This window comes from Megascapheus bottae, chromosome 15 (assembly GCF_031878675.1).
Source record: "Megascapheus bottae isolate mThoBot1 chromosome 15, mThoBot2.hap1, whole genome shotgun sequence".
Taxonomy (NCBI): domain Eukaryota; kingdom Metazoa; phylum Chordata; class Mammalia; order Rodentia; family Geomyidae; genus Megascapheus; species Megascapheus bottae.
In genome coordinates, this window is record NC_143523.1 from 56582920 (window position 1) to 56608768 (window position 25849).

The window sequence follows — 25849 nt, forward strand, 5'->3', positions numbered from 1 at the left end:
CCTTGTGCAGTCCCAGCACAACCTTTGCTGAAGAGAACTTTCCAGACACCTTCTGTCATCAAACAGGAATAATGCGTGCTACTTTGGCATTTTTGGTAAAATTCACAAACTTATGAAGAGCTTTAGTCTTTTGTTTATAAATCATGTTTGGAAAACAAGACAAAGAATTTAGAACCACCATAAGAAGGTGTGAAAGTCCCTTAAGTAGATCTCCTGTGCTTGGTGTTATGTACCCATTTTCCCACTTCTCCCTTCTCAGTCTTACTGTCCAGAAAGCCATGTCATTAACCCACTCAGAGGCTAAAAAGCCTGTGGTATGCACAACTGTACTACACTCTGATGGGAAAATATGACCCTCGGTTGCTTGGTTCTGCTCATTGTGGGAAGCCAGTGGTAGGAAGCCATTTTGCCTCTGGGTCTAGAGCAGAATGGCTGGATCCAGAGATGGATTAAATAAACCTAGCCATGAACTCAAAGTGTGTGAGACAATGAATGTCCTAGCATTTAGGAGCTTTTTTTTTTATGGTTGGCTTAAGTCGTTGGTATGGGAGGCAGGGAGATTGACTTTCTTACTACAATAAGTTCAGGTCTTATTCCATTTACATTGTGTGTGTGTGTGTGTGTGTGTGTGTGTGTGTGTGTGTGTGTACCAGTCCTGGGGCTAGAATTCAGGATCTGGGTGCTGTCATTGAGCTTTTATTTTGCTTAAGACTAGCTCTCTATTACTTGAGCCACAGCTCTACTTCTGGCTTCTCTGTTGGGAGCAAGAGTGGAATCAAACTGTACTTTGATTTGCATCAGATAATTGCTTGATTGTCTTATTGTTTTTTGGCCTTCTCCTGTTCAATTGATCTGAGATTTACCATATGAATGTAACCCCCAACAGTTCCCTGATTAACCATCTGGATGTAACACCTGGCAGTGCCCTGGTCTCAAGAAGGGATATAAGCTTTGAGTTGAGAATAAACGGGCGCGGCAGTTTTTGCCTGGGCTGCAGACCTCCCGGACCCGATGTGTTTGTCTCTCTTCTATTTTTTCCAGTCCCTGCCCCCTATTTCAGGAACCCCAATTTGCTGCCGGTAGGCCCCGGCATCTGGCGCCTGAACAGGGACTTTGCTTTGCCCGGGCAGGCTCAAAGCTGCGGCTTTCAGATCAATGAGTCCTACAAAAGGCCACATTACTCCAATTAAAGCAACAAGGTGGTCAACACAGAAATAGTCTCTAAGCATGAGCTTACCTAGAACCTGGTAAAAGCCAAAGTTACATCTGAATAAGGATTGCTGTCCTTCTCCATGGGCTAGCTGGAAGTTGCTATAAGGTAATTTACAAGAGCAAGCTGAAATAGCAATTAAGCAATTACTTTGGTAGTCCTAATTTTCCTTTTTTCTCTTTCTTTAAACATTTAAGACAACTTCACTTTCAAATATTGTTTAGAAACCCATTTCCAATGTTCTTAATAACTTTTACTGATACTGGCTTAAACAATTAACACCTTAGCCTTTATTTGCAATTGAAAAACCTTTAAGGGCACAAAGAACTCCTTCTGCCCTCAGGCCCCCTAGGGCCCAAGGCACTTCTCCACCTCCTCCCTCTTTTTGGGGGAGAGTCTCCAAAACCAAATTTTATGGACTTTACTGCCCAGGCTGTATTTCAACCGAGATCCGCAGTCTCCTGAGTAATTAGGGTTATAAGCATGAGCCACTGGTGCCCTCCTGCATTTTTTAATTATTTATTTGCTTTTTTTTTTTTTTTTTTGTTCAGTTGTGTGCCTTGATCTCTGGGCCTGAGCATTGTCCCTGAGCTCTTCAGCTCAAGACCATCACCACTTGAGCCACAGTGCCACTGCTAATTTTCTGGCAGTTAATTAGAAATACGAGTCTCATAGATTTTCTGTGCTTGAGCTGGCTTTGAACTAAGATTATCTTGGATTACAGGCATGAGCCACCAGTGCCTGGCTTGCATTTTTATTTTTAAATAACTATAGATTCATCAGAATAAATAATATACAGAGACTCCATATACTGTCCTTCCTCTCCTGTTTTTTTAAAACTATTATTTAGTTTAAAATAAAACTGCCCCACAAACAGCGCAGTTACATTGGTACAAGTGTGGGCATATGTGTTGATTCATGTAATCATCACCAAACTCAATATGTCTGACTATTTCATTGCCACAAAGCAATCTCTTGTGCTGTTGGCTTTATCATCTCTCCTGACCCTAGCACCCCATCATCCTTCACTCCTGACCAGCACTGATATGCTTTTCATCTTTGTATTTTGTCATTTAGAGAATGCCCTATAAATAGAACCAGAGAGCACCCAAGCTTCAGACACTGGCTTTTTTAAACTCAGAAGAGTGCCACTGAGAATATTCAAGTTGTGGCATATATAAATAGCATATTTCTTTTTCCCTCTCAAATAATATTCCATAGTATGAGTCTACCAGAGTTATTTCAACAATATGTACCACTGTGTACTCTGGTGCACATGTCATTGTTTCTGGTTTGATGGCATTACCAATAAAGTTGATCATTGCAATGTTAGGCCATAAGTTTGCTATCTCATTTATTTTATTTTTTGCTTCTGAAAGAAATTCGCTTTTATTATTTTTCTATTGAGGATACATAGGAAAGGGGAAATGCAAGAGGTACAAGAAATCCGTTTAAAATCAGCTAGCAATTATTAATAACTTCTTTTTATTTATATATTATATGCCAATTATTCCCCCCGAAGTTAAAAAGTAGTTGATCCTATCTGACTCTCCTTTCTTCTATTATTTTTTTCTGAACTTTACAAAGTTGTACAGGGACTTACAGTTTAATGGGTCCATCTAAGTGTCCAGAGCCTGTTGATCAAGTCCCCCTTTCATCATTCTGCCCATCACCCCTTTCCTCCAGGCTCATTTCACATTTCCTCCTTCTTTTATCACATGTGTACAATGAGTATTCTTACTGTATTTGTCCCTTGTTCCCTTTTCCATTTATCTCTCCCCTCCTGCTGCCTCCCTTGGCTCTGTTTTCTTATTTTCCCTGCTTCCTATGCCTAACTGAGATGTGTCAAAATTCTACTTATGCTTAACTACAGTGCACTTGATTATATGTCTCAACATATGTGTTCTTATAGACATTTTAGCTGCTTGACCTATTTCATTAAGCATCTATAATTCATCCCAGGTTATGGCGATGAACAGTACCATTTTGGGTGACATATAGAGACTATAAGACTTTTAAGTCTTTAATTGCTTACATATCTATCATGAAGTATTATTCAAAGTCATTTTCACACACAAGTAGCCCAAAGCAAAGAGAACAAGGTATATTGTATACTTATGAGGAAATCATTGGCTTGGGCAGCACGAGAGAGCCTGCTTCCAGAATGTTCACCATGTCACTCTGTCTTCTGACATAAGGCTTTTCCTCTTCTTAGTCATTTATTCCTGTTAGTTGATCAGTCTTCATGATTTGGCCATAAGCTATTCTAGGAAGTCTCAGGTTGCATCCTGGGAAATGGCGACACAAGAGGTTGAGGTAGCTGCTCTAGGCCATAAGGGCAATACTCAGGTCACACAGGTCAAATAGGGCCACTTTTGCTCTCAAACCCTGCTGGACAGTGCAGACAGTGTGGACAGGACTTTTGTTTTACTTGAGAAAAGGGAAACTCCATGGCTCTGTGTAAGATATTTTTACTTGCCATGCTTTTCTGAGTTTCTCTTCTTTGCTTATGGCTTTGAGTACTGGGGAAGGAAATTCTGTTTTTTTTTCCTGGAATTTCTTGTGAGGAGCTGTTGCTCCGTCTAGACCCTGAGTTCCCACATAGATGCTGGAGTCAGAAGTGATTGGAACCAGTCTATCAGGGGCTAATAGGACGTTCATCTGATCCAGAAGCGTGATGCTACGGTATAGGATCGAGACCCCAGAACTGAAAGCCTGCAGAATAGCAGATTGGAATCTCTGTTCACCTCCAAAAACCCTGACTAAACACTAACTTTACCAATCAGTGGCTCATGCCTGTAATCCTGGCTACTCAGGATGCTGAGATCTGGAGGATGTAGACTAGAAGTGGGTAGTAAAGTGCCAACCAAGTGAACAAGCCAAGTAAGCAGGAGGCTCTGAGTTCAAATCCCAGTACCAGCAAAAAAAGTGAATGAATAAATGACATGAATGTTATCATTTTATCTATGTATAAACATGCATCACAGAAAAAAATACCTAGTAAGCTCTCAGTAGTATGTGATTTGCTTGTATTGTTGGACAGGGCACACACACACACATACCCCCTCCCCACACACACACTTATTTTTGTGTTTGTCCTAGAGCTTAAACTTGGGGCCTGGATGCTGTCCCTGAGCTTCTTTTCCTCAAGCTTAGTGCTTTAACATTTGAACCACACAGCTCCACTTCTAGCTTGATCCTTCCTTCCTTCCTTCCTTCCTTCCTTCCTTCCTTTCTTGCTTGCTTGCTTCTTTTCTTTCTCCTTTCTCCCTCCCTCTCCCTCCCTCCCCCCCCTCCTCTCTCTCTGTCTCTCCCTTTCTCTCTCTCTCTCTCTCTCTCTCTCTCTCTCTCTCTCTCTCTCTCTCTCTTTCATAATTTATTAGAGATAAAGACTTCTTTACTGGGCTAGGCAGGAAAGTCCTCATAGACTCATCTCCAATGAATTACCAGAAAACTGGAAGTGGAGCTGTGGGTCAAAGTGCTGGAGTGCTAGCTTTGAGCAAAAGGCTGAGTGCCCAGGCACTGAGTTCAAGCCCCATGATGGACACACACACACACACAAAAAAAATCTCACAAACCTTCCTGCCTTAGTTGGCCCCAAACTGGTATCCTCATATCTTAGTCTCCTGAGTGGCTAGAATTATAGGCATGAGCAACTGGTGCCCAGTGGTTTTTTGATATTTAATATTTGACACTTAGTAAAGAGAACAAACTTATGGGAATTTTGCATCTAACTCTTCAGAGGTTTTAAAAGTACACTAGGATTTGGATGCTGCTGGCTTATGACTATAATTCTAAACTATTCAGGAGCCTGAGATAGAAAGATTGAAGTTAAAAGCTAGCCCAGGCAGGAAAGTCTACTCCACTCTTATCATTAATTAACCAAGGAGCTAAATGGAGAGAGATGGCTCAAATGGTAAGAGCACCAACCTTGAATAGAACTAGTGGGAGTACATGGCCCTGAGTTCCAGCTCCAGTATAGACACGCACAGAAAGAAAGAAAGAAAGAAAGAAAGAAAGAAAGAAAGAAAGAAAGAAAGAGAGAGAGAGAGAGAGAGAGAGAGAGAGAGAGAGAAAGAAAGAAAGAAAGAAAGAAAGAAAGAAAGAAAGAAAGAAAGAAAGGAAGGAAGGAAGGAAGAGAGGGAGATTGAGAGAAGGAGGGAGTGAAAGGAAGAAAAAGGAAAAGGGGAGAAAGAAAGAAGCAAGGAGGAGAGAAAAATGAGTAAAAAGGCACACTGGATTGTCACCACTAAGTGTAGCCAAGCAAAATAAGTAATCAAGAGTTTAGAAAGACATTGATGACAGTGAGTGGAAGAAACAAGCTCACCTTCCTGTGATGAAGCCAAACTTTGCCTCTCACACAGGCAATTTGTGGGGAGAAGCCTTCCTCGAGGCAGACCCTTCAGCTCTTTGCTTACAGGCTGCACGGAGGTGCGAGCATATGGATTTTGGAGAGCAGAGATGGTAGACAGGCACTGTAGGACCAGTCATGAGAATGGTACCACCCATGCCAACCTCCCAAGGGTATGCTTCAGACTTGAGATGCCCCAGGCTCCCTTGTCCTTAGAGAGAAGCTATATCTATTGAGGGCATCCTCTATGCCTGCGAGCCTTTGGAATTAGGTGGGGTTATTATATATAGTCCCACTTTTCAGATGAGAAGTGGAAGACTCCAAGGTGGCGGCAAGAGGAGTATGGCCGTCATGGAAGGATATTGATGCTACTGCACAATCTCTACACCTAGTCGGTTCTGTCCAACTAACTATGAAGGCCTCGATCTCCACAGCTCCTCAGATAACAATGCTCTGCTCCATCTCCTTCAGATGCTGTCTCTTCCAACATGTATGATGCCAGCCAACCTTTTGGACATGGTTCCTGCCCCTAGCATGCTGCCCAGCAACTTATTTATTTATTTACTTATTTATTTTTGTGCCAGTCCTAGGACTTGAACTCAGGGCCTGAACTCTGTCCTCATGCTTCTTTTTGTGCTCACAGCTAGCCCACTAGCACTTGAGCCACACTTCCTGCTTTTTGGTAATTAAATTGGAAAGTCTCATGGACTTTCCTGCCTGGGTTGGCTACGAACCTCAATCCCCAGATCTCAGCTTCCTGAGTAGCTAGGATTACAGGCGTGAGCCCTCTGGACTTACAGGGAACTTGTTTATTGAATGTATCCACCCATGCCTGACACTCTTCTCCTTCCTTACTCAGGGATCAGGGAAAACAGTAGTTCTAAGGGACTCAGGACCTGTGGACCTGCTCGAGAAAGCTCCTAGAGCAAACTTTAAAAGTTCAGATAAAAGAAAGAAGACGGTACTTGTTCACAGCCAGGATGCTATCTTGCCATTACTTGATAGTAATACCTGCCCATCTCCCTGATCTGGCTTTGTGCTTTACCCAATATCAGCACCATGCACTGTCTTAGCAACACATGCTCCAGCATTGCTCTAAAAAAAAATTCCTAGGGGGCCAGGAGTTTGGCCTAGTGGTAGAGTGCTTGCCTAGCATGCACGAAGACCCGGGCTCGATTCCTCGGTACCACATGCATAGAAAAAAAGCCAGAAATGGTGCTGTGGCCCAAGTGGTAGAGCACCAACCTTGAGAAAGCCCAAGGACAGTGCTCAGGCCCTGAGTTCAAGGCTCAGGTCTGGTAAAAAAAAAAAATTCCTAGGGAACCAGAGCCACACCGGGGAGCTGGTGGTAGCTTCTGAAATGCCAGTGATGGTAAGAACCTTCTAGTAGCTTGTGCTACCTAGGCCATGGGCTGTGAAGGAGAGCTATGGGCACAGTGAAATGCATGGGCTCATCCTTGACCCAAAACCACAGGCCAAGGAGGTGGGGAAAGATGTTTTATGGGCTTGGATTGGAAGGGCTACTATGGTAACAGAGGAGTTCACCCTTTCCTGTGAATTCATCTCACTTTCCCCTTCCTCCTTCCTTCCTCCCCCCCCCCCCCTCAGGATAGGGTCCCAGGTCACCTCCAATCTTCTTGGGCCTCCTTGGCTGTGGAGTTGGGTGAGACCAAATTGGCAAAGACTGCTTTTCTCGGTGCAGACATGGCCGTACTCTTGATTTTGGTCAGCTTTTCCCGGGCCACTTGACATTTGCGAAGACAATTAGAACAGAGATCCTTATCCTCCACAAGATATAAGTTTTCCAGCCTCTTGATCGTATCCACAAAGGATTCCAGGTCTTCTGTCTTCGGGAAGGGGTTGCGCTTGGTGTTGAGCTTCTTGAGCTTGGGCAGCTTGAAGATGCTGGGGGGAATAGTGCTCAGCAGGTTGTCAAAGAGTCCCACCTCGTGGAGGTCCTTCAGCGCCCCCAAGGTGGTGGGCACGCTGTCCAGATGGTTCAAGCCCAGGTTCACTGTTCGGAGGTTCTTGAGCTGGTTCAGCTCCACAGGGAGCCCATTGGTGGTCAACTTGTTGTTGCTAACATTCAGGTAGAGCAGGGTGGTCATCTGGCCGATGGACTCGGGCAGCTTGTCAATGTAGTTGCTGTGAAGGTCCAGCCATCGCAGATTCTGGAACTTGGAGATGGAGTCCGGGATCTTTCGGATGAGGTTCCGGCTCAGGTCAAGCTCATCCACATCATTGAGTCGCAGGATGCATTTGGGGAAGGTGGTGATTCCCAGCTTGCTCAGGTCCAAGCGCTTCCTTCCATCAAAGGTGATCTTGATGCAGTTCTTGGCCACATTGAGGGTGATCTTTTTGCCCTTAGGGCCTTTCCCACCCTTAGCCATGTTGTCTCAGTGAGGGAGGGTGCTGGGAGGATGGTGTTTCTGATTGGCTGAGGATCAGTGTGAGGAAATAGTCATGGGAAACAATACAAGAGAGAAAAGAACATGTGGTTAGGAGACAATGCACAGGTGCCAGACCCCCACCCTGGACCACGTGCTCTGCTCACTGATGGTCTGCAAGAAACAAAACAATAGCAAGGTTTCAGAACATCAGAGGAGTAACCACCACAACCTTTCACAAATAGTGTGCCCAAATCTAACTTACCAAGAGACAAATGAGAAGTGTAGAATTGGCCTCGCAGATAACTCACTGTCCTTGACATGACCCCTGGGGTGTGTGTGTGTGTGTGTGTGTGTCTGTGTGCTTTCTCAAATATCACATAAATACAACATGTCCCATACTGGTGCTAGGGAAAGGCTGCTGTTAGATGCAACAAAAGGCTGGGCATCAGGGAATAAGATGAGTTTTAAGAATGACTTACTATATTCCTCTTTGACTTGGGGACCCACAGGAGCTCAGCAGACAGGGTGACAGAAGCAGCTCTGAGCCTAGGGTGTCAGAGTTTGCACCCAGCACCCCATATGGGTGTAGGGGTAAGCCTGGCATTCATGAGAACGCTGCCTCACCTCACCACACCAGTGAAATTTGAAATGAATAGCTCTTCACAGAGAGGAAAATTGACGGTTGTGAGAACTCCAGGCAGAGCAGTAAAATGTCAACAATGATAGAGAATTCTGGTCTCATTGTATTTGGCTTCAAAGTCTAGTTCTGCTCTGCTGAGAAATTCTCAGCATCTGAGTCTTCTCATTTATAAATCAACCTTCTCATTGTATTCTTAGAGGGACTAAATTATCTAATACCCAAGAGCACCTATAACAGTGTCTTGTACCTACAAAAGGTTTGGTTAATGTTAGTTATTAGATACCATCACAGACAACATTCATGTAGTATTTCCCATCCCCAATAAAAATCCATGGTATAAACCCATTGTAAAGAGAAAAAGACAGAGGTTCATAAGCAAGCCTCCTTTTATAGCTAAGAATGTGATTTAAATTCTATATAGTTAGTAATTAAAGGATTATTTATAAATAATCCACAAGTTGAAGAAGTCTCAAAAGAAGTTAGAACTGAACCAAAATGAAAATATAGCACAGTTGATGGAAGTAAAGAGAGGGAAGGAAACTTAAAGCTTTTAAGTCTCATCTGACAACTGGACATTAATGGCTCACCACTATAATCCTATCTTCTCAGGAGGCTGAGATTTGAGGATCCTTACTTGAAGCCAGATGAGTCAGGAAAGCCTGTGAGTTCAAGCCCCAGGACCAGAACAAAAGAACAGTCTTATATGACAAAGGAAAAAAATGTCCCCAAATTATAACTTCCAATTTAAGAATGTTTTACTCAGCCTTTCAAGAGGCAGAAATTGGGAGGATTATGGTTCTAGGCTAGTCTAGGCAAAAAGTTAGTGAGACCCCTGTCTCAACAAATGGATCAGATCGACGTATTGACTCACAGCTACAATCCCAGCTGTTTGGGAGGCATAGGTCTGTGTGAGGCAGATCCAGGGCAAAAAATGAGAGACAATATATGAAAAATAGCTAAAAGAAAATGGGATGAAGACATGACCCAAGTGTTAGAGGGTCTGTTAGCAAGTATAAAGTCCTGAGTTCAAACCCTAATACAGACATCCAACCCCGCCCTCCCAAAAAATGATGAGATTAGGAAAACCTCTGATCTGATCCTCTGTTGATCAACTTTTCTCACAGTAGGGTACCTAGATGGAGCAAACAAAACTACATGATTCCCAGCTGAACTTGCCTTTCAGATAAACAACAGGGCCTTTTGTGCATTCCCAGGGCCAGCAGAGTGCTGTGTTTTACTTGGCACCCCTAACCATGGATTATATGCTCAAGTTTCCTTTGTCTATGGTCCTTATTGTCTTTGGGGACTGAGTCAAGCCAAGTCTTTGTGCTTCTTCTCACATTTACTCATTCGTCTACTCATCGAACCACCACACAGAGTGCCTGTTGGGTATCAAGCCTCTGAGCTACACAGGTACCTGATGAACAGGTTTTGCTCCCCAAATCCAGGTAGCTCAAGTAGGTATCATCACTGATTCTGGCTGTTGGATTCCACTGGACTCTCAAAATGTGGACCTGCTGGTTAGTTTTCTTCTATAGGAGATAAAATTGAGGTGTGGGCTCTTGCATGGGAAGATATGCTTCCAGTGGGCTAGAGACATGGCCGGCCAGCCCCTCTGAGCCTGTCTCTCCTACCCACCCACACCGTGAGAAGCAGTCCTTCCCAGGCTGATTGATGATGGTGAGGAAGCAGCGAGAAGCTGGCCAGAGTACTGTTCCATTAAGGAATCACTCTTCAATGGACCTGTTGGCTCTGAGCCTGCCCATTAATCACTGAGAGGCAAAGTAGAGGGCTGGTGGGGCTAATGCACTTCACCTTCTCCCTGGCAAGACTGGGTCCCCAGACAGCTTTAGGCCAGATGGGAGAATAATGAGCCACCACCCTTCACCAGCCTCCTCACAGCCATCTGAGGATGGCCTTGCTGGTGTGCGGTGTTGGTCAGGGACAGACCATCCTGATCTCTTCAGTCAGCTGAGCACCACTAGAAGCAGACCAGAGGCAGGGGCCTCATTTCAAAAACCACTAGAGATCAAGGACCTCTTCTCTGGCATGTGTCTCTTTGAGTCCTGCATCCTTCTCAGGCCTGGCCCACCCAGCACAGAAGTGTCCAAGGTGTCCAGCAGAACCGGTTAGATGGCCTGCCTTAGCATAAATCCTCAGGTCACACTGATAACAGTCCACACAAGTTAAGATGGGGTCAGAGGGAAAATAAGATGCAAAATAAACACATGGATGGATGGAAGGACAGACAGATGGATGAATGGACAGGTCGATAAATGGATGGATGGATGGATGGATGGATGGATAATATCATTTCATATGAACAGCTTAGATATCCAAATGTAAGAATGTCCTATATGTACTGTCTTGTCTTTCACAGTTGGTTTTTAATATTTGGGTAAAAGTGGACCAGTTCGTTTGGCTTTAATTTCTAATTAATTTTTTTTCAATCCAGTCATTGTGAATCAAACAGCATGGTGAGGCACCCCATGGATATCTAAATTAAAAATGTAATGGCAACCTATATTTTAATGCCATGCAAACATTTGCAAGCATTTTCAGTTGGAAGGTTCTTATAATTATTTTGGTGGGAGAATGTATTCTGGTACTTCACGCTCACTTATTTTCACTACATTTTTAAGTAAGACTGACTTTTTCCCCCTATCCATCTGTTATTTCTGAATAACTTGCTGACATTGTGTTACAATTAATTATCTCACTCTTCCCCACATAGTAGAAATAGGTCCTCTAAAGTCTCATAGCCTGCCTGTTTCATAGCTAATATGTGAGGTTAACTTTGTAGGAAGCCTCAAGCCTGATAGATATGTCCTGGCCTTGTGAGCTTAAGAGGAAATGATACATTCTTAGAAGGAAGAGACTATGACTTGATGACCCAGCACTGGCTGAAAATATTGTAAATGGAAAGTGCATTAACTACACCGCCAAACGTCTCAGCTAAGCACCCTCTAGAATATATGCCATTAACCCTTGGGACTGACTGGGAGTTGGGATTCCCTACAGCTGCCTGCCACCTCTGGAGAGGCTCATAAGCATATCGCTAGCCTGGGAAGAGATCCAACCTTGAGATTCTAAGTACAGTTTTGGCCAAGTGTGGTATCATTTTCACACCATCCCTAAGTTGAGCGATTGTACATTGAGTTATTGTAAGTCAAGTATCATCTGTCACTGCATTTGTCCTCATGTTCAACCTGCATATGGGATGGATGGGATAGCAGGGCAGTTCAGGTCACTGTGACTTCAGATCTTGTTCTGTGCCCTCAGTCCCTCTCTAGAATGGATTTGCTTACTCCAAAGCAAGATGGGCCTGTAGCTTCCTGTAGAAAGTCATTGTGTGGGTTGGAGATGGAGGTAGCAAGGCCACTGCAAGTTTCACTTTCTGGAACTTCTGGCAACACCCAAATTGGGCGTTGATTGTTTCTATTTTTATTGTTATTATTAAGTGGTTGTACAAGGAGGTTACAATTCCATAAACCAGTCTGAGTACAATATAATACTTGCTCAATATCACGCCTTCCTTTGTTCCCATTTTCCCTCCCTGTCCTTACCCTCACATTACAAAGTTCATTTTTTACGTAATGTACATTGAATATAATGACTATATGTGCTTACCCTTCCTCCCTTCATTTTCCCCCTTCCCCCCAAATTTTTTCACTTTCCGGTATTTGTTTTGATAAACTGTACTTTGGTTGTTCAGAGGAGTTAGGCCTTCAGATCCCTCTGCTTCTTCTGTTTGTGAGCACTTATTATTATTATTATTATTATTATTATTATTATTACTATTATTTGTCTTTCATGGGGGTTGAATTCTGGGCCTGGGTGTTGCCCCTGAGCTCTTAAGCTCAAGGCTACCACCCTATCCCTTGAGTCACCACACCACTTCCGGTTTCCTAGTGGTTAATTGGAGATAAGAATTTCATGGACATTAGTTCCAGGATGGCTTTGAACCTTGATCCTCAGATCTCAGTCTCCTGAGTAGCTAGGATTACAGGCGTGAGCCACTACGTTCAGCTAGAACCCACTGGAAGACGGGATTACTACACATGGCATGCTACTCCTGTCCCAGTACTACTGGACTTGGACTCACTGTGGGAGAATTGTTGAAGCACATTCCTTTTCCCACTAAGATGGCTTCCAAGGAAGAGAAGGGCTTGCTGTCACAAAGATTCCCGTGGAGGTCAGTGCAGTTACATAGCAAATTCTGCAAAGTTGATGGAGAGGTGCTGACAGGGGCACACAGGGCTGGAGTCCTGCAGGAATCCCGTGGTTTGGGGGTTTTCTGATGTGTACTTTGGAAATGTTACCATGTGCCAAGAGCCACTACTTCTCTGTAAACAATGGCTAAGACTTCCGAGCATATGCAGTCTCTAGAGCAATTATCCCAGATGCCAGTAGTGTGTGTGTGTGTGTGTGTGTGTGTGTGTGTGTGTGTGCACGTGCATGCATGAGTGCATGCCAGTACTGGGGCTTGAAATCAGGTCTCATGCTTTCCCTTGGCTTTTTTGCTCAAGGCTCATGCTCTACCAACTGAGTGACAGCTCTACTTCTGATGATTTGGTGATTTATTGGAGATAAACATGTCAAGGATTTGTTTTCTCAAGCTGGCTTTGAACCTGAATCCTTAGATTACAGCTTCCTGAGTAGTTAGGATTACAGATATAAGCCACTGGTGCCTGGCTCAGCCTTAATTCTAATTCTATGTATGTATGTATCAGTCTTGGGACTTGAACTCAGGGGCCTGGCCTCTGTCCCTGAGCTTTTGTGCTCAGGCTAGTGCTCTTTCACTTTAGTCACAGCTTTATTTCCAGTCCTTTGGTAGTTAATTGGCTATAAGAGTCTCTTGGAGTTTCTTGACTTGGCTGGCTTTGAACCATGATCCTCACATGAATAGCCAGGATTAGAGACATGAGCCACTGATGCCTGGCTCAACCACAACTGTTTTTCGAAAAAGGAAGGAACCAAAGTTCAGAGGAGTCAGGGACTTCCCAGGTCACACAGCCAAAGTCTAACCTAGATGAATGGAATGTAAAGCTACCTGCACTTCGTTCTGTCTGCTTCCCTTCATTCCTCTGTTACCTGTGCAGTAAGCAGTAGCAAACATCTCACCCCGGGGGCCACATTGCTGGCCCCATTGACTCCAAAGCGAGGAAGTCATTCTGGAATCCCAGCTCGTGCAGGCTGCAAGCCCTGTCCAGCCTTCTGCGGCTGAGTATTGCCAGCCCCACGTCCAGGAAGATGGGCATGCCTAATGCAGTCCAGTCCCCAGGACCCCAAGTGTTTTGAGCCCTTGGACTCACAGTGACCAGTTTGGTCAGACTTTACTCTTAACTACCCGAGTTGCCATAGGCCAGTGCTTGCAGGGGGAATGTATGCTTGGAGGGCCGAGTCCACAGTGTATGGTAAAGGAGACACAAGGTTTGCTCACACTCCCTTTGTGTAGCCACAAGGCAAGTGGCCCACTGACATTCTGGCAGGAGCCACATGCAAATAGAAGCCACGAAGCCTTTGCCATTGCCCAGGGGCCAGTGTACAGCATTCCTTTTTGTATATAGGCAGATGTGTGCATATCTAAATATACATGAGATATGAGCCTTAGTGACTTATATGTTAACAGTACTGACGGAGTCATTTCACTATAGGAGCTTGGCAGCTGACTATGAGAAAAAGGAGGGCTGGAGCCCGAGATGGGGTGGTGGCAAAGAAGGAAGGGAAGGAGAGGGAGCACAGGAAGAGGGAGGAAGAGGAGGAAAAGGAGAAGGAAGAGTAGGAGAGTGGAGGGGAGATGAGGAGATGAGGAGAGGGTGAAAGGCATTCGCAAAGCCCTAGCTTCCTTGCTAGGTACACATGCCCAGTGCAGGGAAGGCCTGAGAGTTGGCTGCTCCTCAGCACCGATGGGTACTGTGAATTGAGCATCCTTCCACACGGACAAGAGTGGGTCAAGTGTGAACACAAGCATTTCATTCAATATGGCCTAGAATATCAGCCAAGCTCATTCTCTGGCACTCACCAGAGCAGCGATCTTTAGCTCTTCACCATGGGAACTCACACTAACATCTAACTGCCACTGTGTCTAGGTAGCAACTTCTCTGTCTTTGTTGTGTGTGTGTGTGTGTGTGTGTGTGCATGCACATGCATGCCAGTACTGGAGCTTGATCTCAGGGCCTTTGCTCTTACTTGGATTTTTTCCACTTCAGCTTCACTTGAGCTCCACTTATGAATTTTTTTTTCCCCAGTTATTCATGGGGCTTGAACTTGGGGCCGGAGCAGTACCACTTCCTGTTTTCTGGTGCTTAATTGGAGATAAGAGTCTCACAGACTTTCCTGCCTGGATTGGCTTCAAAGTACGAGCCTCAGGTTTCAGCCTCCTTAGTAGCTAGATTACAGGCATGAACCATCAGTGTCAGGCTAAACTTCGGGCTTTTTACTGGTTAATTAGAGGTAAGAATCCCAAGAATTTGTTCCCCAGAGCTGGCTTTGAACCTTGGCCCTCAGATCTCAGCCTCCTGAGTATGATTACAGGTATGAGCCGCTGTATCTGATTGTTTCTCTCTCTCCATGCTCTGTCTGTCCCTCTGCTTAGTCTTGCGCGCAGCTAGCCGTCCTTTACCCTTCATTCCATCCTCACAGCTGTCCTGTGAATTCATCACTCCTCCCACTCATGCTCATGGTACAGGCTGGGGTGGCGGGTGAGTGGTCTGTTTTGCTCTTCTCATTAAGTCAGAGCTCTGTCTCTCCCCAGTGCCTGGAAAGCAGCAAACAGGGTCTCCAGGCAAACGACAGGCTTCATTGCATTTGGTAGTTATCTGGTTAATCCAACCCACATGGCATGAAGTATCTTGCTGGGACGTGATACATTTACTGCTTTACTCACCCCAATATTATTTACTTCTCTCGCTGTGGCATACTGGTGTCTCTGCCCATGTGCACAAAACGGGAAGCTGTTACCACCACACTGCCCTCTGCCCCCGAGTGGGTAATAAGAATTTAACTTTTATTTGGAGCAAAAGCTCCCAAGAGGCCATGTGGCCTCACAACAGAAGATTATGATTTCTTATTGGTTTAATAGCATCTATTTTGTAATTCGGAATGTAGTCTGTTTTAATTGGATTTGTTAAAGGAACAAAAGGGAATAGGTGCCTTACAATTAAAATAAAATATTAAGATTATTAGTGTAACAGACTAGAAATATCTTGGTCATTGAGCACATGCTCAGATCACACAGACTGCCTTAACTTGAGCAGAGCCCAAAGGATGTGAGCAGACTATGGGCTTTGTGTGGCTGTGTGTGTGTGTGTGTGTGTGTGTGTGTGTGTGTGTGCATTAGGGCTTGAACTCAGGGCCTAGGTTCTGTTCCTTCAGTTTTTTTTTTTTTCTCATGCTGGCATTCAATGGAAACCACAGCCTTACTTTCGGCCTTTTGGTGTTTTGATTGGAGATACGGTCTCCTGGACTTCACTGCCCAGGCTGGCTTTGAACTTGGATCCTCAGATCTCAGCCATTTAAGTAGCTAGGATTAGGGGCATTTTAAATCCCAAGAGGTGAGTGTTAACATCCCACTTCAGCCATCTTGTTTCAGGTTATGCCTTTGCAGACAGGCATTGTTCCATTCCCGCTTTCCCTGCTGTCTACACAAGGATTCAGGGCTCAGGAAAGCAGTGTGGCAGAGTGATGCCTATGATCTTCATGTGGTTGGCACCTCAATTCTTAGTCACCATCCAAAACTGCTGGTGCATGTGCTGAGCCTTCTTATCCATCAGCCTCCCCTGTTGTCTAGGATGATAAAGGTGGCTGCTTCCAGCAAGGCGATGGTGGCTCACACCTGAAATCCTAGCTACTCAGGAAACTAAGATCTGAGAATTGTGGTTCAAAGCTGGCCCAGGCAGGAAAGTCCAAAAGACTCTTGTTTTCAGTTAGCCATACAAAAAAGCCAGAGTGGAGTTGTGGTTCAAGTGGTAGAGTGCTAGCCTTGATCACACACACACACACACACACACACACACACACACACACACACACCCAAAGGAACATTTCCAGTGGTACAGATGTTCTGCCAACAGTGTAAGGGATAATACGTGTCAAGTGCCAAGCTGGGAAGAGTTTGGGGATCAGGGGGCAGCCAATGTCAACTGAGATGCTTGGGAAAGTTCACTCCTAGCTATAACTTGACTGCTAAGGAGAAGTCACATGGGAGGATTTAGGGAAGAACTGGCCAAGAAGATGATGTTCACAGGTCAGAAGTCCTCAGCAAGGGGCAGAGCCTGGGATGTTGGATTAAAAGATGTCCAGATATCAGGAACATAGGAGGAGGAGGAGGAGAAGAAGACCGAGTATGGCCAGGGGCTGCAGAGAGCTGCCTGAGACTATCTGTCCAGGATTGTTTGGCTTCTGAAAGAATACTAGAGAAAGGAAAGGAAGAGACAAAGCCAGAGATGAACTGGGTAAGGCAAATAGGTGGTGGAGGAAGAGGGCGACGGAATAGATTCAGGGTATGTAGTGGGAGCAGAAGATGGAACCTTTCTAGAATGTCAGTCAGGCTAAGAGGAAACTCAAGAGCAGGCTGAAATTTCCAGTGGACCCTGGTATCTGTCCCTCCCTCTTTCCTTCCCTCCCTTCCCTCCTTGCCTTCTTTCTTTTCAGCTGTGGGTCTTGACCTGTCCCTGAGCTTTTGTGCTCAAGGCTAGCACTCTACCACTTGAGCTACAACACCACTTCCAGTTTTCTGGTGGTTAACTAGAGATAAGAGTGTCACTGACTTTCCTGCCTGGGCTAGCTTTGAACAGTGATTCTTAGATCACAGCTTCCTGAGTAGCTAGGATTGTTGACATGAGCCACCAGTGCCCTGATAACCCTGGTATTTTCTATATATTTGTCCTTCCTTTTTTTTTTTATTAAGTGCAGACTCTTGGTTTAATTACATCTCTCTCCATGTGTGTGTGTGTGTGTGTGTGTGTGTGTGTGTGTGTGTGTGTGTGTGTGTGTGTGTGTGTTTGCTGGTCCTGAGGCTTAACTTCAGGGCCTGGGCACTGCCCTGTGCCTTTCTTTCTCAAGGCTAGCATTCTACTACTTGAGTCACAGCTCCTTTATAGCTTTTTGTTGGTTGCTAGGAGACCAGTCTTTCCTGCCTGGGCTGTCTTTTGAAACCTCAATCCTCGGATTTCAGCCTCTAAAGTAGCTAGGATTAGAAGTCAATATTTAATGCATGCATCCCATTTCACAGATAAACATGGAAGCCTGTCCTTGTCAAAACCACTCACTTTCCCAGCAGAGCCTGCCTCTGCTTGGCTCCTATCTCTGGGCCTTAGTTGCCATTTAGCTTTTCCATGAACGTTTGACCTCACAATGTCCTAGGAAAATGTGGCTCCATGGCTGATAGGGAGGAACATTCCTAACTCACCATGAAAGTCTGGTGGGAGGTAAAGGGGGGCCTGAGGGAACTTTTGTTCTGTCCCGATCAAGTTCTGTTTCCATGGCTCATTCTGAACCCAAAGGAGGTGTGGGAGACTGGCATGGAGCTGGGACACTGAAACTTGACAGTGAATCAAAGTGGTGATAACGTTGCAAAATTGGGTAGTAGACATAGGAGAGTCCTAGAAGTGCAATTGCCTGGCCTTCTCGCCCCTTTTTCCCACCTGGGGAGTGGGGCATGGTGCAGAAAGTCCCCCCACTTAGTACTTAGCAGCAAGTGGACCCCTGGAAACCCCACCAGAAAGCTGGAAGCACACTGGTATGCACTGCCCCTGGACACTCCTGGTGCTCTGGTACTTAGTACATTCTCAGAAAGCCTCGGCTTCACCCCAGCTCAGACACCTGTCTCTGCTCTCTCCCTTCCTACAGGAGTAATTTCTTTGCAGAAGTCTCAACCTTTCCAAGTCTCACTTTATGGAATAGGAGCTGCTGTTCTGTGCTTGTTTCTATCTGGCATAGAAACATAGTTCGTAAATGTATCAGGAGCCTATTCTGTACTACACACTTTGCCAAATAACAACATGAGCTTTATGTCTCCACACTGAGTACCTGGATTTTATGCTGGCCCACTCACCAGGGGCCAGGCATTTAATGGACAGGAAATAGAATCCCTGATATACTGTTTCTTGTGCACTAGACACATAGCAGTAGAGGCTCAGCGAAGCCAGATTACTAGCCTGAGAGACACAAAGATTATACAAAGTAGAGATCTGCCTTTTCTCACCAAGCCCATCATGCAAAACTCAAGAGTTAAAATGTGTGCTTTTTGAATCTTCCCACTTGTTCCTAAGCATGTCCTAACATGTTCCCTAGTCTTTGCAAGGCCCATGTTGGCCTAGGACTAAACCATTTGTTCATGAGTTTAGTTGTTCAGGAGAATTCCTACAAGGATTGCATTACCAGATCCTTTAAGACACCCATTGTTCTCCAAACTCCCCTGCAGTTACTAGCAACCAGGTGAGATCTGCCAAAGTTTACTTTAAGCAACTTTCCTACATCAAAGAGCATGCCCATTTTGGTTACCTAGGAGGACTGACTGGCTAAGTGGAGAAAGAAACAGAACAAACACCAGCCTCTGCCTGGACAATTAAAAGGAACTGGGTACTGGGAGCTCACATCTGTAATCCCAGCTATCCAGGACTGTGATACAAGGATCCAAGTTTAAAGCTGGTTCAGGGGACAAATCCTTGAGACATTCATCTCCTATTAACCAGCAAAAAGCCTGAAGTAGAGCTATGGCTCAAGTGGTACAGTACCAGCCTTGAGCCAAAAATCCAAGCCAAGTGCATCCGATCTTAAGTTTAAGCATAAAAGCATAAAAATAAAATAAAAATTGGCCAGGTACGGGTGGCTCACACCTGTAATCCTAGCTACTCAAGAGACTGAGAGCTGAGGATCATAGTTGGAAGCCAGCTTGGCCAGGAAAGTCTGTGAGAGTCTTCTCTCTAGTTAAGTGCCAACAAAGCCAGAAGTGGAGGTGTGGTTCGAATGGTAGAGTGCTAGCCTTGAGTTTAAAAGCTGGAAAAACTTTGGAAAGAGAACCAATTGTGGCTGCCCTATCTGTCCTCTGCTTCAGGATCCCCATCCCTCTTTGTTTGCCAAGGCCCAGGGGGCCTGAGAACAGCAGGCCTGGTCCCCAGCGGGCTGCCTTTGCTGGCGGTGCTCAGGGCACCTTGGCTCTCCTCTTCAATAATGCATTAGCTGATGTCTGGACTTTGTCAATAAAGCAGCCAGGAGTACAGGTATTTCCAGAGTTGCTTACTCAAAGGAGAGGGGGAAAAACAGTCTGAAGCATTGTTGTTTGGAAAAGTTAAAGCAAATCTCTGAATATACCAGAGTGAAAAACTTACCTTGCCTTGTTCCTTTCCTCTTCTTCTGTGATCAAACTTTGTCACCAGGCAACAAGACTTGAGACCTGGGGTTAATTAGCATAATCTTGAAGCCAGCCTACAAAGGGAAAGGAGAAAAGGACATAGGCTGAAAAGATCTCATGATCAGCTTGGCCACCAACAGAGGGCAGATGATAATCCTGGACTTTGGATCCTGTGAGCCCTGAAGCCTGGCATTTTCTTTGGGTTTGGCCATGTGTGGGTTGGGGGCAGTGAGACAAGATTAGTTTCTAACCCCCAAAGCCATCTAAAAGCCACAGGTAGGCCTTTTAAAAGGACAGAGCTCTTCACTTCCATGTATTTTGTCTTTTGTTGTTGTTTGCCTTTTTGCTTTTGTATTTGAGGGCTAACTGGCTAAATAGAAGCCAAACAAACCCTAGCCTCACCCTGCCTCCATCTGGACAGCAAAAATGATTAAGAGGTTGAGCTCTGATGGCTCACTCATGTCACCCTAGCTACTCAGAAGGCTAGAATATAAGGGTCATGGTTCAAAGCCAGCCTGGGCAGGAAAACCTATGGGAATTAAGACTTAATTTAATTAAGGTATTATTTTTCACAGTTTCATTTGTTTATGTGGCTCTTTCACTCTTGAAGCAGAGCAACCAGAATTCTCATAAAATCTTCAAGTTCAGTATCATTTTCTCTGGATTGGTTTTGTTATCAAAAGCGGATACATATATATATATATATATATATATATATATATATGATGCTAAATCTATAGCTAGAAGAATGGGTAACACTGAGTAACACTCTATTGAATAAGGCTGTGATGAATGGGTTTGTGTGTGTGTGTGTGTGTGTGTGTGTGTGTGTGTGTGTGTGTGTGTGTGCTGGTATGGGGAGTTGAACTCAGGGCCTCCAACCCTCTCTTTTTCACACAAGGCCATTTCTTTACCACTTGAGCTATAGCACCACTTCCTTATGGATTTTTATTTTAGACTTTACTTTTGCCTTTAGATTAAATTTCCAGTAATTGGGAAGATTAGCAAAACAAGTATTAGTGTTATTGTGCAGATAATAAAATAACATTGTAGACACATTAGCAATTGCATATATAGAAAGAGAATTTCTAACTGTTCACATCTCTGCATCCAGAAATGAATAGAAAAGAAATAAAATAATTAGCAAATAAATCACATAAATAATTTAAAATCCAGATTAATCCAAGCAATGCAAATTTGGGAAGTATAAAGAATGAAAGCATTGCAATTTTGAAATAAAAACAACATGAAGCATTAAATAGAGATAACAATAAAAATTTTTGAATACATAAACACCAGTTGGATTTTGATATTTTCGCCTAAAAATGGAATAAAATACATCACTTAATTTAAACAGCAAGTGGATTAAAATAAATTAACAAATAAAGCTAATTAGAAAGTTTTAAAAATACTAAAAGTTCTACTTCCCATCATATTTCTAATTGGAGAAGGGATAGCATACAACATGCCAAAAGGCCTTTAGCCAGATGAGTCTGTTGGCAGAGACCTTTTGGTGTGTGATGGAACCCACCACTTCTGAAAGCCAGGGTACAGGCTGCTCTGCCAGCCTATGAAGCATGAAAATTCTTAGGCCCTGGCTTTGACCCTCCTCCTCACTGCCACCCATTATTCAGAGGCCTGGGACCAAGCCAAGTAGAGGTGTAAGTCAGATAGGGCTGTCCCAAGCAGTCAAAGTATGACCATGAAACAACATGTCACACACACACACACACACACACACACACACACACACACACACCTCCCTCAGCATAAAGAAGGATCTAGCTATTGAATCCCCATGAAGTCCTGATGTAGAGCGAGGCTTGCGGTCACCTGTGAGAGGGAGCTGGTGGTATGGAAGTGGGCTGAATGTGTGGGTTTCGAGTGTGGACATTATGTTTCCTGGGAGATCCATGCCAGGTGCGGGGCGGGGTGAGGGGGGGAGGATGTGCTTCCCAGTTCTCTTAAGCTCTTCCCAGTGTCTTTAAGCTCTTCTCTTCTGAACTCAGCTCCCATTGTTTCAGGCTTTCATCTTGAAATGCTTCCCTCTAGGAAGCACCTCCCACTGCTCCCCACTGGACAGAGTAGGTGCTCTAACCCACGTGGTACAGTTACTTCAAGATCTCCCAGAATGCTATTGGCTGAGTTAAGCAGATCTTGTCCAGAGCAGGTCTACGTTATTCTGCCTCCCAAATAGAAGAAAGAATCATCACTGATCCTCAACCCTTAATCCTGGTTTCTGCCAGAATCACACCCATTGGAGGCATGTATGCCCACTCCTCTTCTGGTCTCATGACCATAATTGTTCTCCTGCACTCTATGTAAGGTGACAGTCACAGTTCAGGGTTTCCTGGAAAAAAATGGTAGACGCTGAATTTGGACACAGGTTTTCCTGATCCCCACACCAGAGCTGTTTGCTGCATAGCCCTTCTCCCCACAGAGCTCTGGTGGCTCACATCTGTCATCTTAGCTACTCAGGAGGCTGAGATCTGAGGATCATGGTTCGAAACCAGACCATGCAGGAAAGGTCATGAGACTGTACCTTCAATAAACCAGCAAAATAACTGGAAGTGGTAGAGCACCTGCCTTGAGAAAGCTAAACTAAGCCAGCAAAACCTGGAAGTTAAGCTGAGTGACATCACGCAGACCTCAAGTTGAAGCCCCAATATCACCTCCCCATCTCTCTCTCTCCCTCCCTCCCTTCCTTCTTTCCCCTTTCTCTCTCTCACACACAGATAGTAAGCTACATTTAACAACTCTAATCTAAAACATATTAATTGATAATGTTAGCTTATCAACTCTTAAAATCACTTTCCATTAGTCATCAGATGTCTACAGCACTCACAGGGATCATTTCGTGAGCTCCATTGTTACTTTCAGATTAGTGATATTAAGAACCAAAACTATAAAAAGAACTCACTTGTCCCCACTGATGGTACCTGAAATGATGGACCTTTCTTGGTGCTCATAGCTGATGTTATAACCAATGTGATGGCACGAGCTTTTTCCTTCTGCCCATCGTTCTACGGGGGGTCAACATCACAAATGATCACAGGCAAAGTTCTAGAACCTTCTCCGAAAGGAAGTATAGCAGAAGTTGGCACTCATTCTCTGGACCCTGAATGCCCGCATTTGTTAGTGTTCTTATTTTTCTCTTACATGCTAAAAGAGACTAGCAAGAAGATTTCAGTCCAGATGCTTGTGGTTTGGTTCTGGAAGGCACAGGCAACCTTGAAAATACTTGAGGGCTCAAGGTCATTCACTACACTGTCTCCATTGCAGGCCCTGCCTTTGTTCACAGAATAGCCTGCTTCACAGGACTGGGGAGGTAACAGGGTCACCGAAAAACCAAGACCCTTCGCTTGAGTATTTGCATCTAGTGGAATAAATTTGACCATGGTTTGCCACTGTGTGTGGTCGTGGTGGTTATTTCCTTGGGCTAAAATGGATCTACCAGGCAACTTCTTCAGTGAGGGTGAAGATCCGACTTCTGTCTTGGGAGATGCTTTGATGGGAAAAGAACTGAATGCCAAGGGATGGGGAACCCCCGAACAAGACCATGTTCTGATGGGACTGTTTGGAACAGGTGCTCCCTCATCGGGGTACTTGAGCCACCAGGCTTGTCCTAAGACCTGGGGGCATCCTGGCAGGCCTGGCATGGCAGAGCTTGTAGGAGGTGGGTCTGTGAGTGGCAGACAGCACAGGGAGAAGTGATTTGGTTTTGGCCCAGTCTTTTGGATAGGAGAGTGTCATGGAGATTAATGGGGAAATAAACACCTGGACATGGAAATGAGAGGCACCAGTGAGGCTGAGGAATTGAACTGCACATCGGTGAACAGAGAGGTACTTCTGGTGGAGGGGGCTTCCTCTCCCTACTTAACATTTTTTTGCATATGTGTGTGCCAGCGCGAGGATCGCAACTTAGGCCCTCATGCTCTCACTTGGCTTTTTCACTCCAGGCTGGCACTCTACCACTTGATCCACACTTCCACTCTTAGGTTTTTTGACGATTAATTGCAGATAAGAATCTCAGGGATTTTCCTTCCCTGGCCTGGCATCTAATTGCCTTCTCCTAAGTATTGAGGATTACAGGCGTGAGCCACCAGCAGCTGGCTCCAGTACTCTGTTTTGTTACATACCAGCCTGGCCAATGATATGATAACAACGCCCTTGGTTCCGTTTGTATATCTTCAGTAGAGAAATATTAATTGATACCCTTCTAAGAGAATGATTTTGCAATATATAGTAAAAATGAAAATGCTCTTGGTTTGTGTAAGTGCATGCTGAGGCTTGACCTGAGGGCTTCCCACTCTTGCTCAGCTTTTGTTCACAGCTGGTGATCTATCACTTGAACCACGCCTCTGGTCCAGCTTTATTCCCTAGCTTATTGGAGCTAAGAATCTTACAGATTGTTCAGCCTGGGGTGACTTCAAACAGTGATCATCAGATCTCAACCTCCTAGGTAGCTAGGATTACAGCTAGCTCTAATGTGAACCTGTAATGCAAACCACTCGCATCTAGAGCACAGTATTCCTACATCCTGGCCTGGTAGCAGACATCTATTTCACATTTCTTTTTTTCAGATAACTCTTTTTTTCCCATATATTTTTATTGTAATTAATAGAAGGGTTACATTATATTCGCCAGATAGAAGGGGCATTAATTCACATACATTGATACCCTTTCTCATGTCTTGGTCCCCATTTCTCTCCCCCACTCCTCATCTTGTTTTCCCCTCTTCCCTATCCAATTTCAAATAACCAAATACAAATACATCCAATATATCAGCTAACAAAGTGAAATACTGTAACAATATGAGATAACCAAGGAACAGCAAAAGAGATGAGAGATAACATAGTACATTAAGGACAACAATCACTCATTATATGGCTTTTGTTTCTATATCCTAGAGGTCCTTTCATTTAGCATCATACTATATGGCCTTATGTATCAAGGTTTTGCTCTATTACAAATCTCTGCTAGGAGAGCCCAAGGTTTCTACTGATTATGACAAATGAGGGAAACCATTGAGCTTATCTTCCTTTGAATCTGGCTTACTTCACTTAATATGACTTTTTCTAAGTCTTTCCATTTCCTAACAAATGGGGCGATGTCGTTCTTTCTGACAGCCACATAGAATTCCATTGTGTACAAATACTACATCTTGTTAATCCACTCATCAACTGAGGGACATCTGGGTTAATTCCATATCTTTGCTACGGTAAATAGTGCTGCAATGAACATTGTTGTGCTAGTGGATTTAGTCTGTCCTTGTTTCTGGACAACTGGGTAAATGCCAAGTAGTGGAATTGCTGGGTCATAGGGGAGCTCTATGTTTAGTCTTTTGAGGAACCGCCATACTGCTTTCCATAATGGTTGAATGATCTATCTCACATTTCTATATATGAAATATATTCTAAATCTATCCATTTGTCTGTCTGCTATCTATCTATCTATCTATCTATCTATCTATCTATCTATCTATCTATCTATCTGCTAGCTAGCTAGCTAGCTAGCTATCTGGCCTAGATATAAGTATATTCAGATACCATGTTCAAAGATGATCATAGAAGCATCCTTCCCATGAACAAAGCCTCCCTCAAGGCGCAGGCCCATCAGTCTTGATCCATCCATACCATGGTGCCTGTCTTGAGGCCGTGGAGAGAAACTCCATAGAGGGACATTGTGAGGTGGTCTCTCGGGAGCAGTGTGAAGCACGTGTGGCAGTGTGAGAACTGTGCACATGACAGGATCCCAAGTGTGAATCAGGGTAAGCATTTGAGCAGGCACGTGGCTGATGCTTTCCAAGATTAACAATGCCAACTGTTAGCTGTGGCTATTGAGTAGAAGCAGCAGCTTGGAGACTCATGTTTTTGGCCTTCCATGATATCCGCATTATTTA

General features: G+C 44.4%; 2 protein-coding genes across 4 annotated transcripts in view; one reads left to right on the plus strand and one right to left on the minus strand.

Annotated features, from left to right (window-relative positions):
* The window catches only part of Wdfy4 (WDFY family member 4), a 248056-nt gene that overhangs the window by 187252 nt on the left and 34955 nt on the right, over nucleotides 1-25849 (plus strand). The window lies entirely within an intron of this gene.
* Lrrc18 (leucine rich repeat containing 18) lies at nucleotides 1671-22968 on the minus strand. 3 transcript variants are annotated; one of them, XM_090347017.1, is made up of 4 exons: nucleotides 22887-22968; nucleotides 19925-20021; nucleotides 7188-7998; nucleotides 1671-3498 (listed from the first exon to the last, which is right to left on the minus strand). In XM_090347017.1, exons 3-4 carry the CDS (start codon nucleotides 7949-7951, stop codon nucleotides 3477-3479), a joined length of 786 nt encoding a protein of 261 aa, XP_090203143.1. In that variant the 5' UTR covers nucleotides 7952-7998; nucleotides 19925-20021; nucleotides 22887-22968; the 3' UTR covers nucleotides 1671-3476. The 3 variants fall into 3 exon arrangements, with proteins under 3 accessions (XP_090203143.1, XP_090203142.1, XP_090203144.1); XM_090347016.1 differs by having other exon boundaries at nucleotides 22868-22968; XM_090347018.1 differs by lacking the exon at nucleotides 1671-3498 and having other exon boundaries at nucleotides 7184-7998; nucleotides 22868-22968.

Coding starts and splice junctions, on each gene's coding strand:
- Lrrc18 (XM_090347017.1), bottom strand. CDS start 7,951: ATGGCTAAGGGTGGGAAAGGCCCTAAGGGCAAAAAGATCACCCTCAAT. Junction 3,499..7,187: donor GAGGCCCAAGAAGATTGGAG/GTGACCTGGGAC, acceptor GCCATTTCCCAG/GATGCAACCTGAGACTTCCT.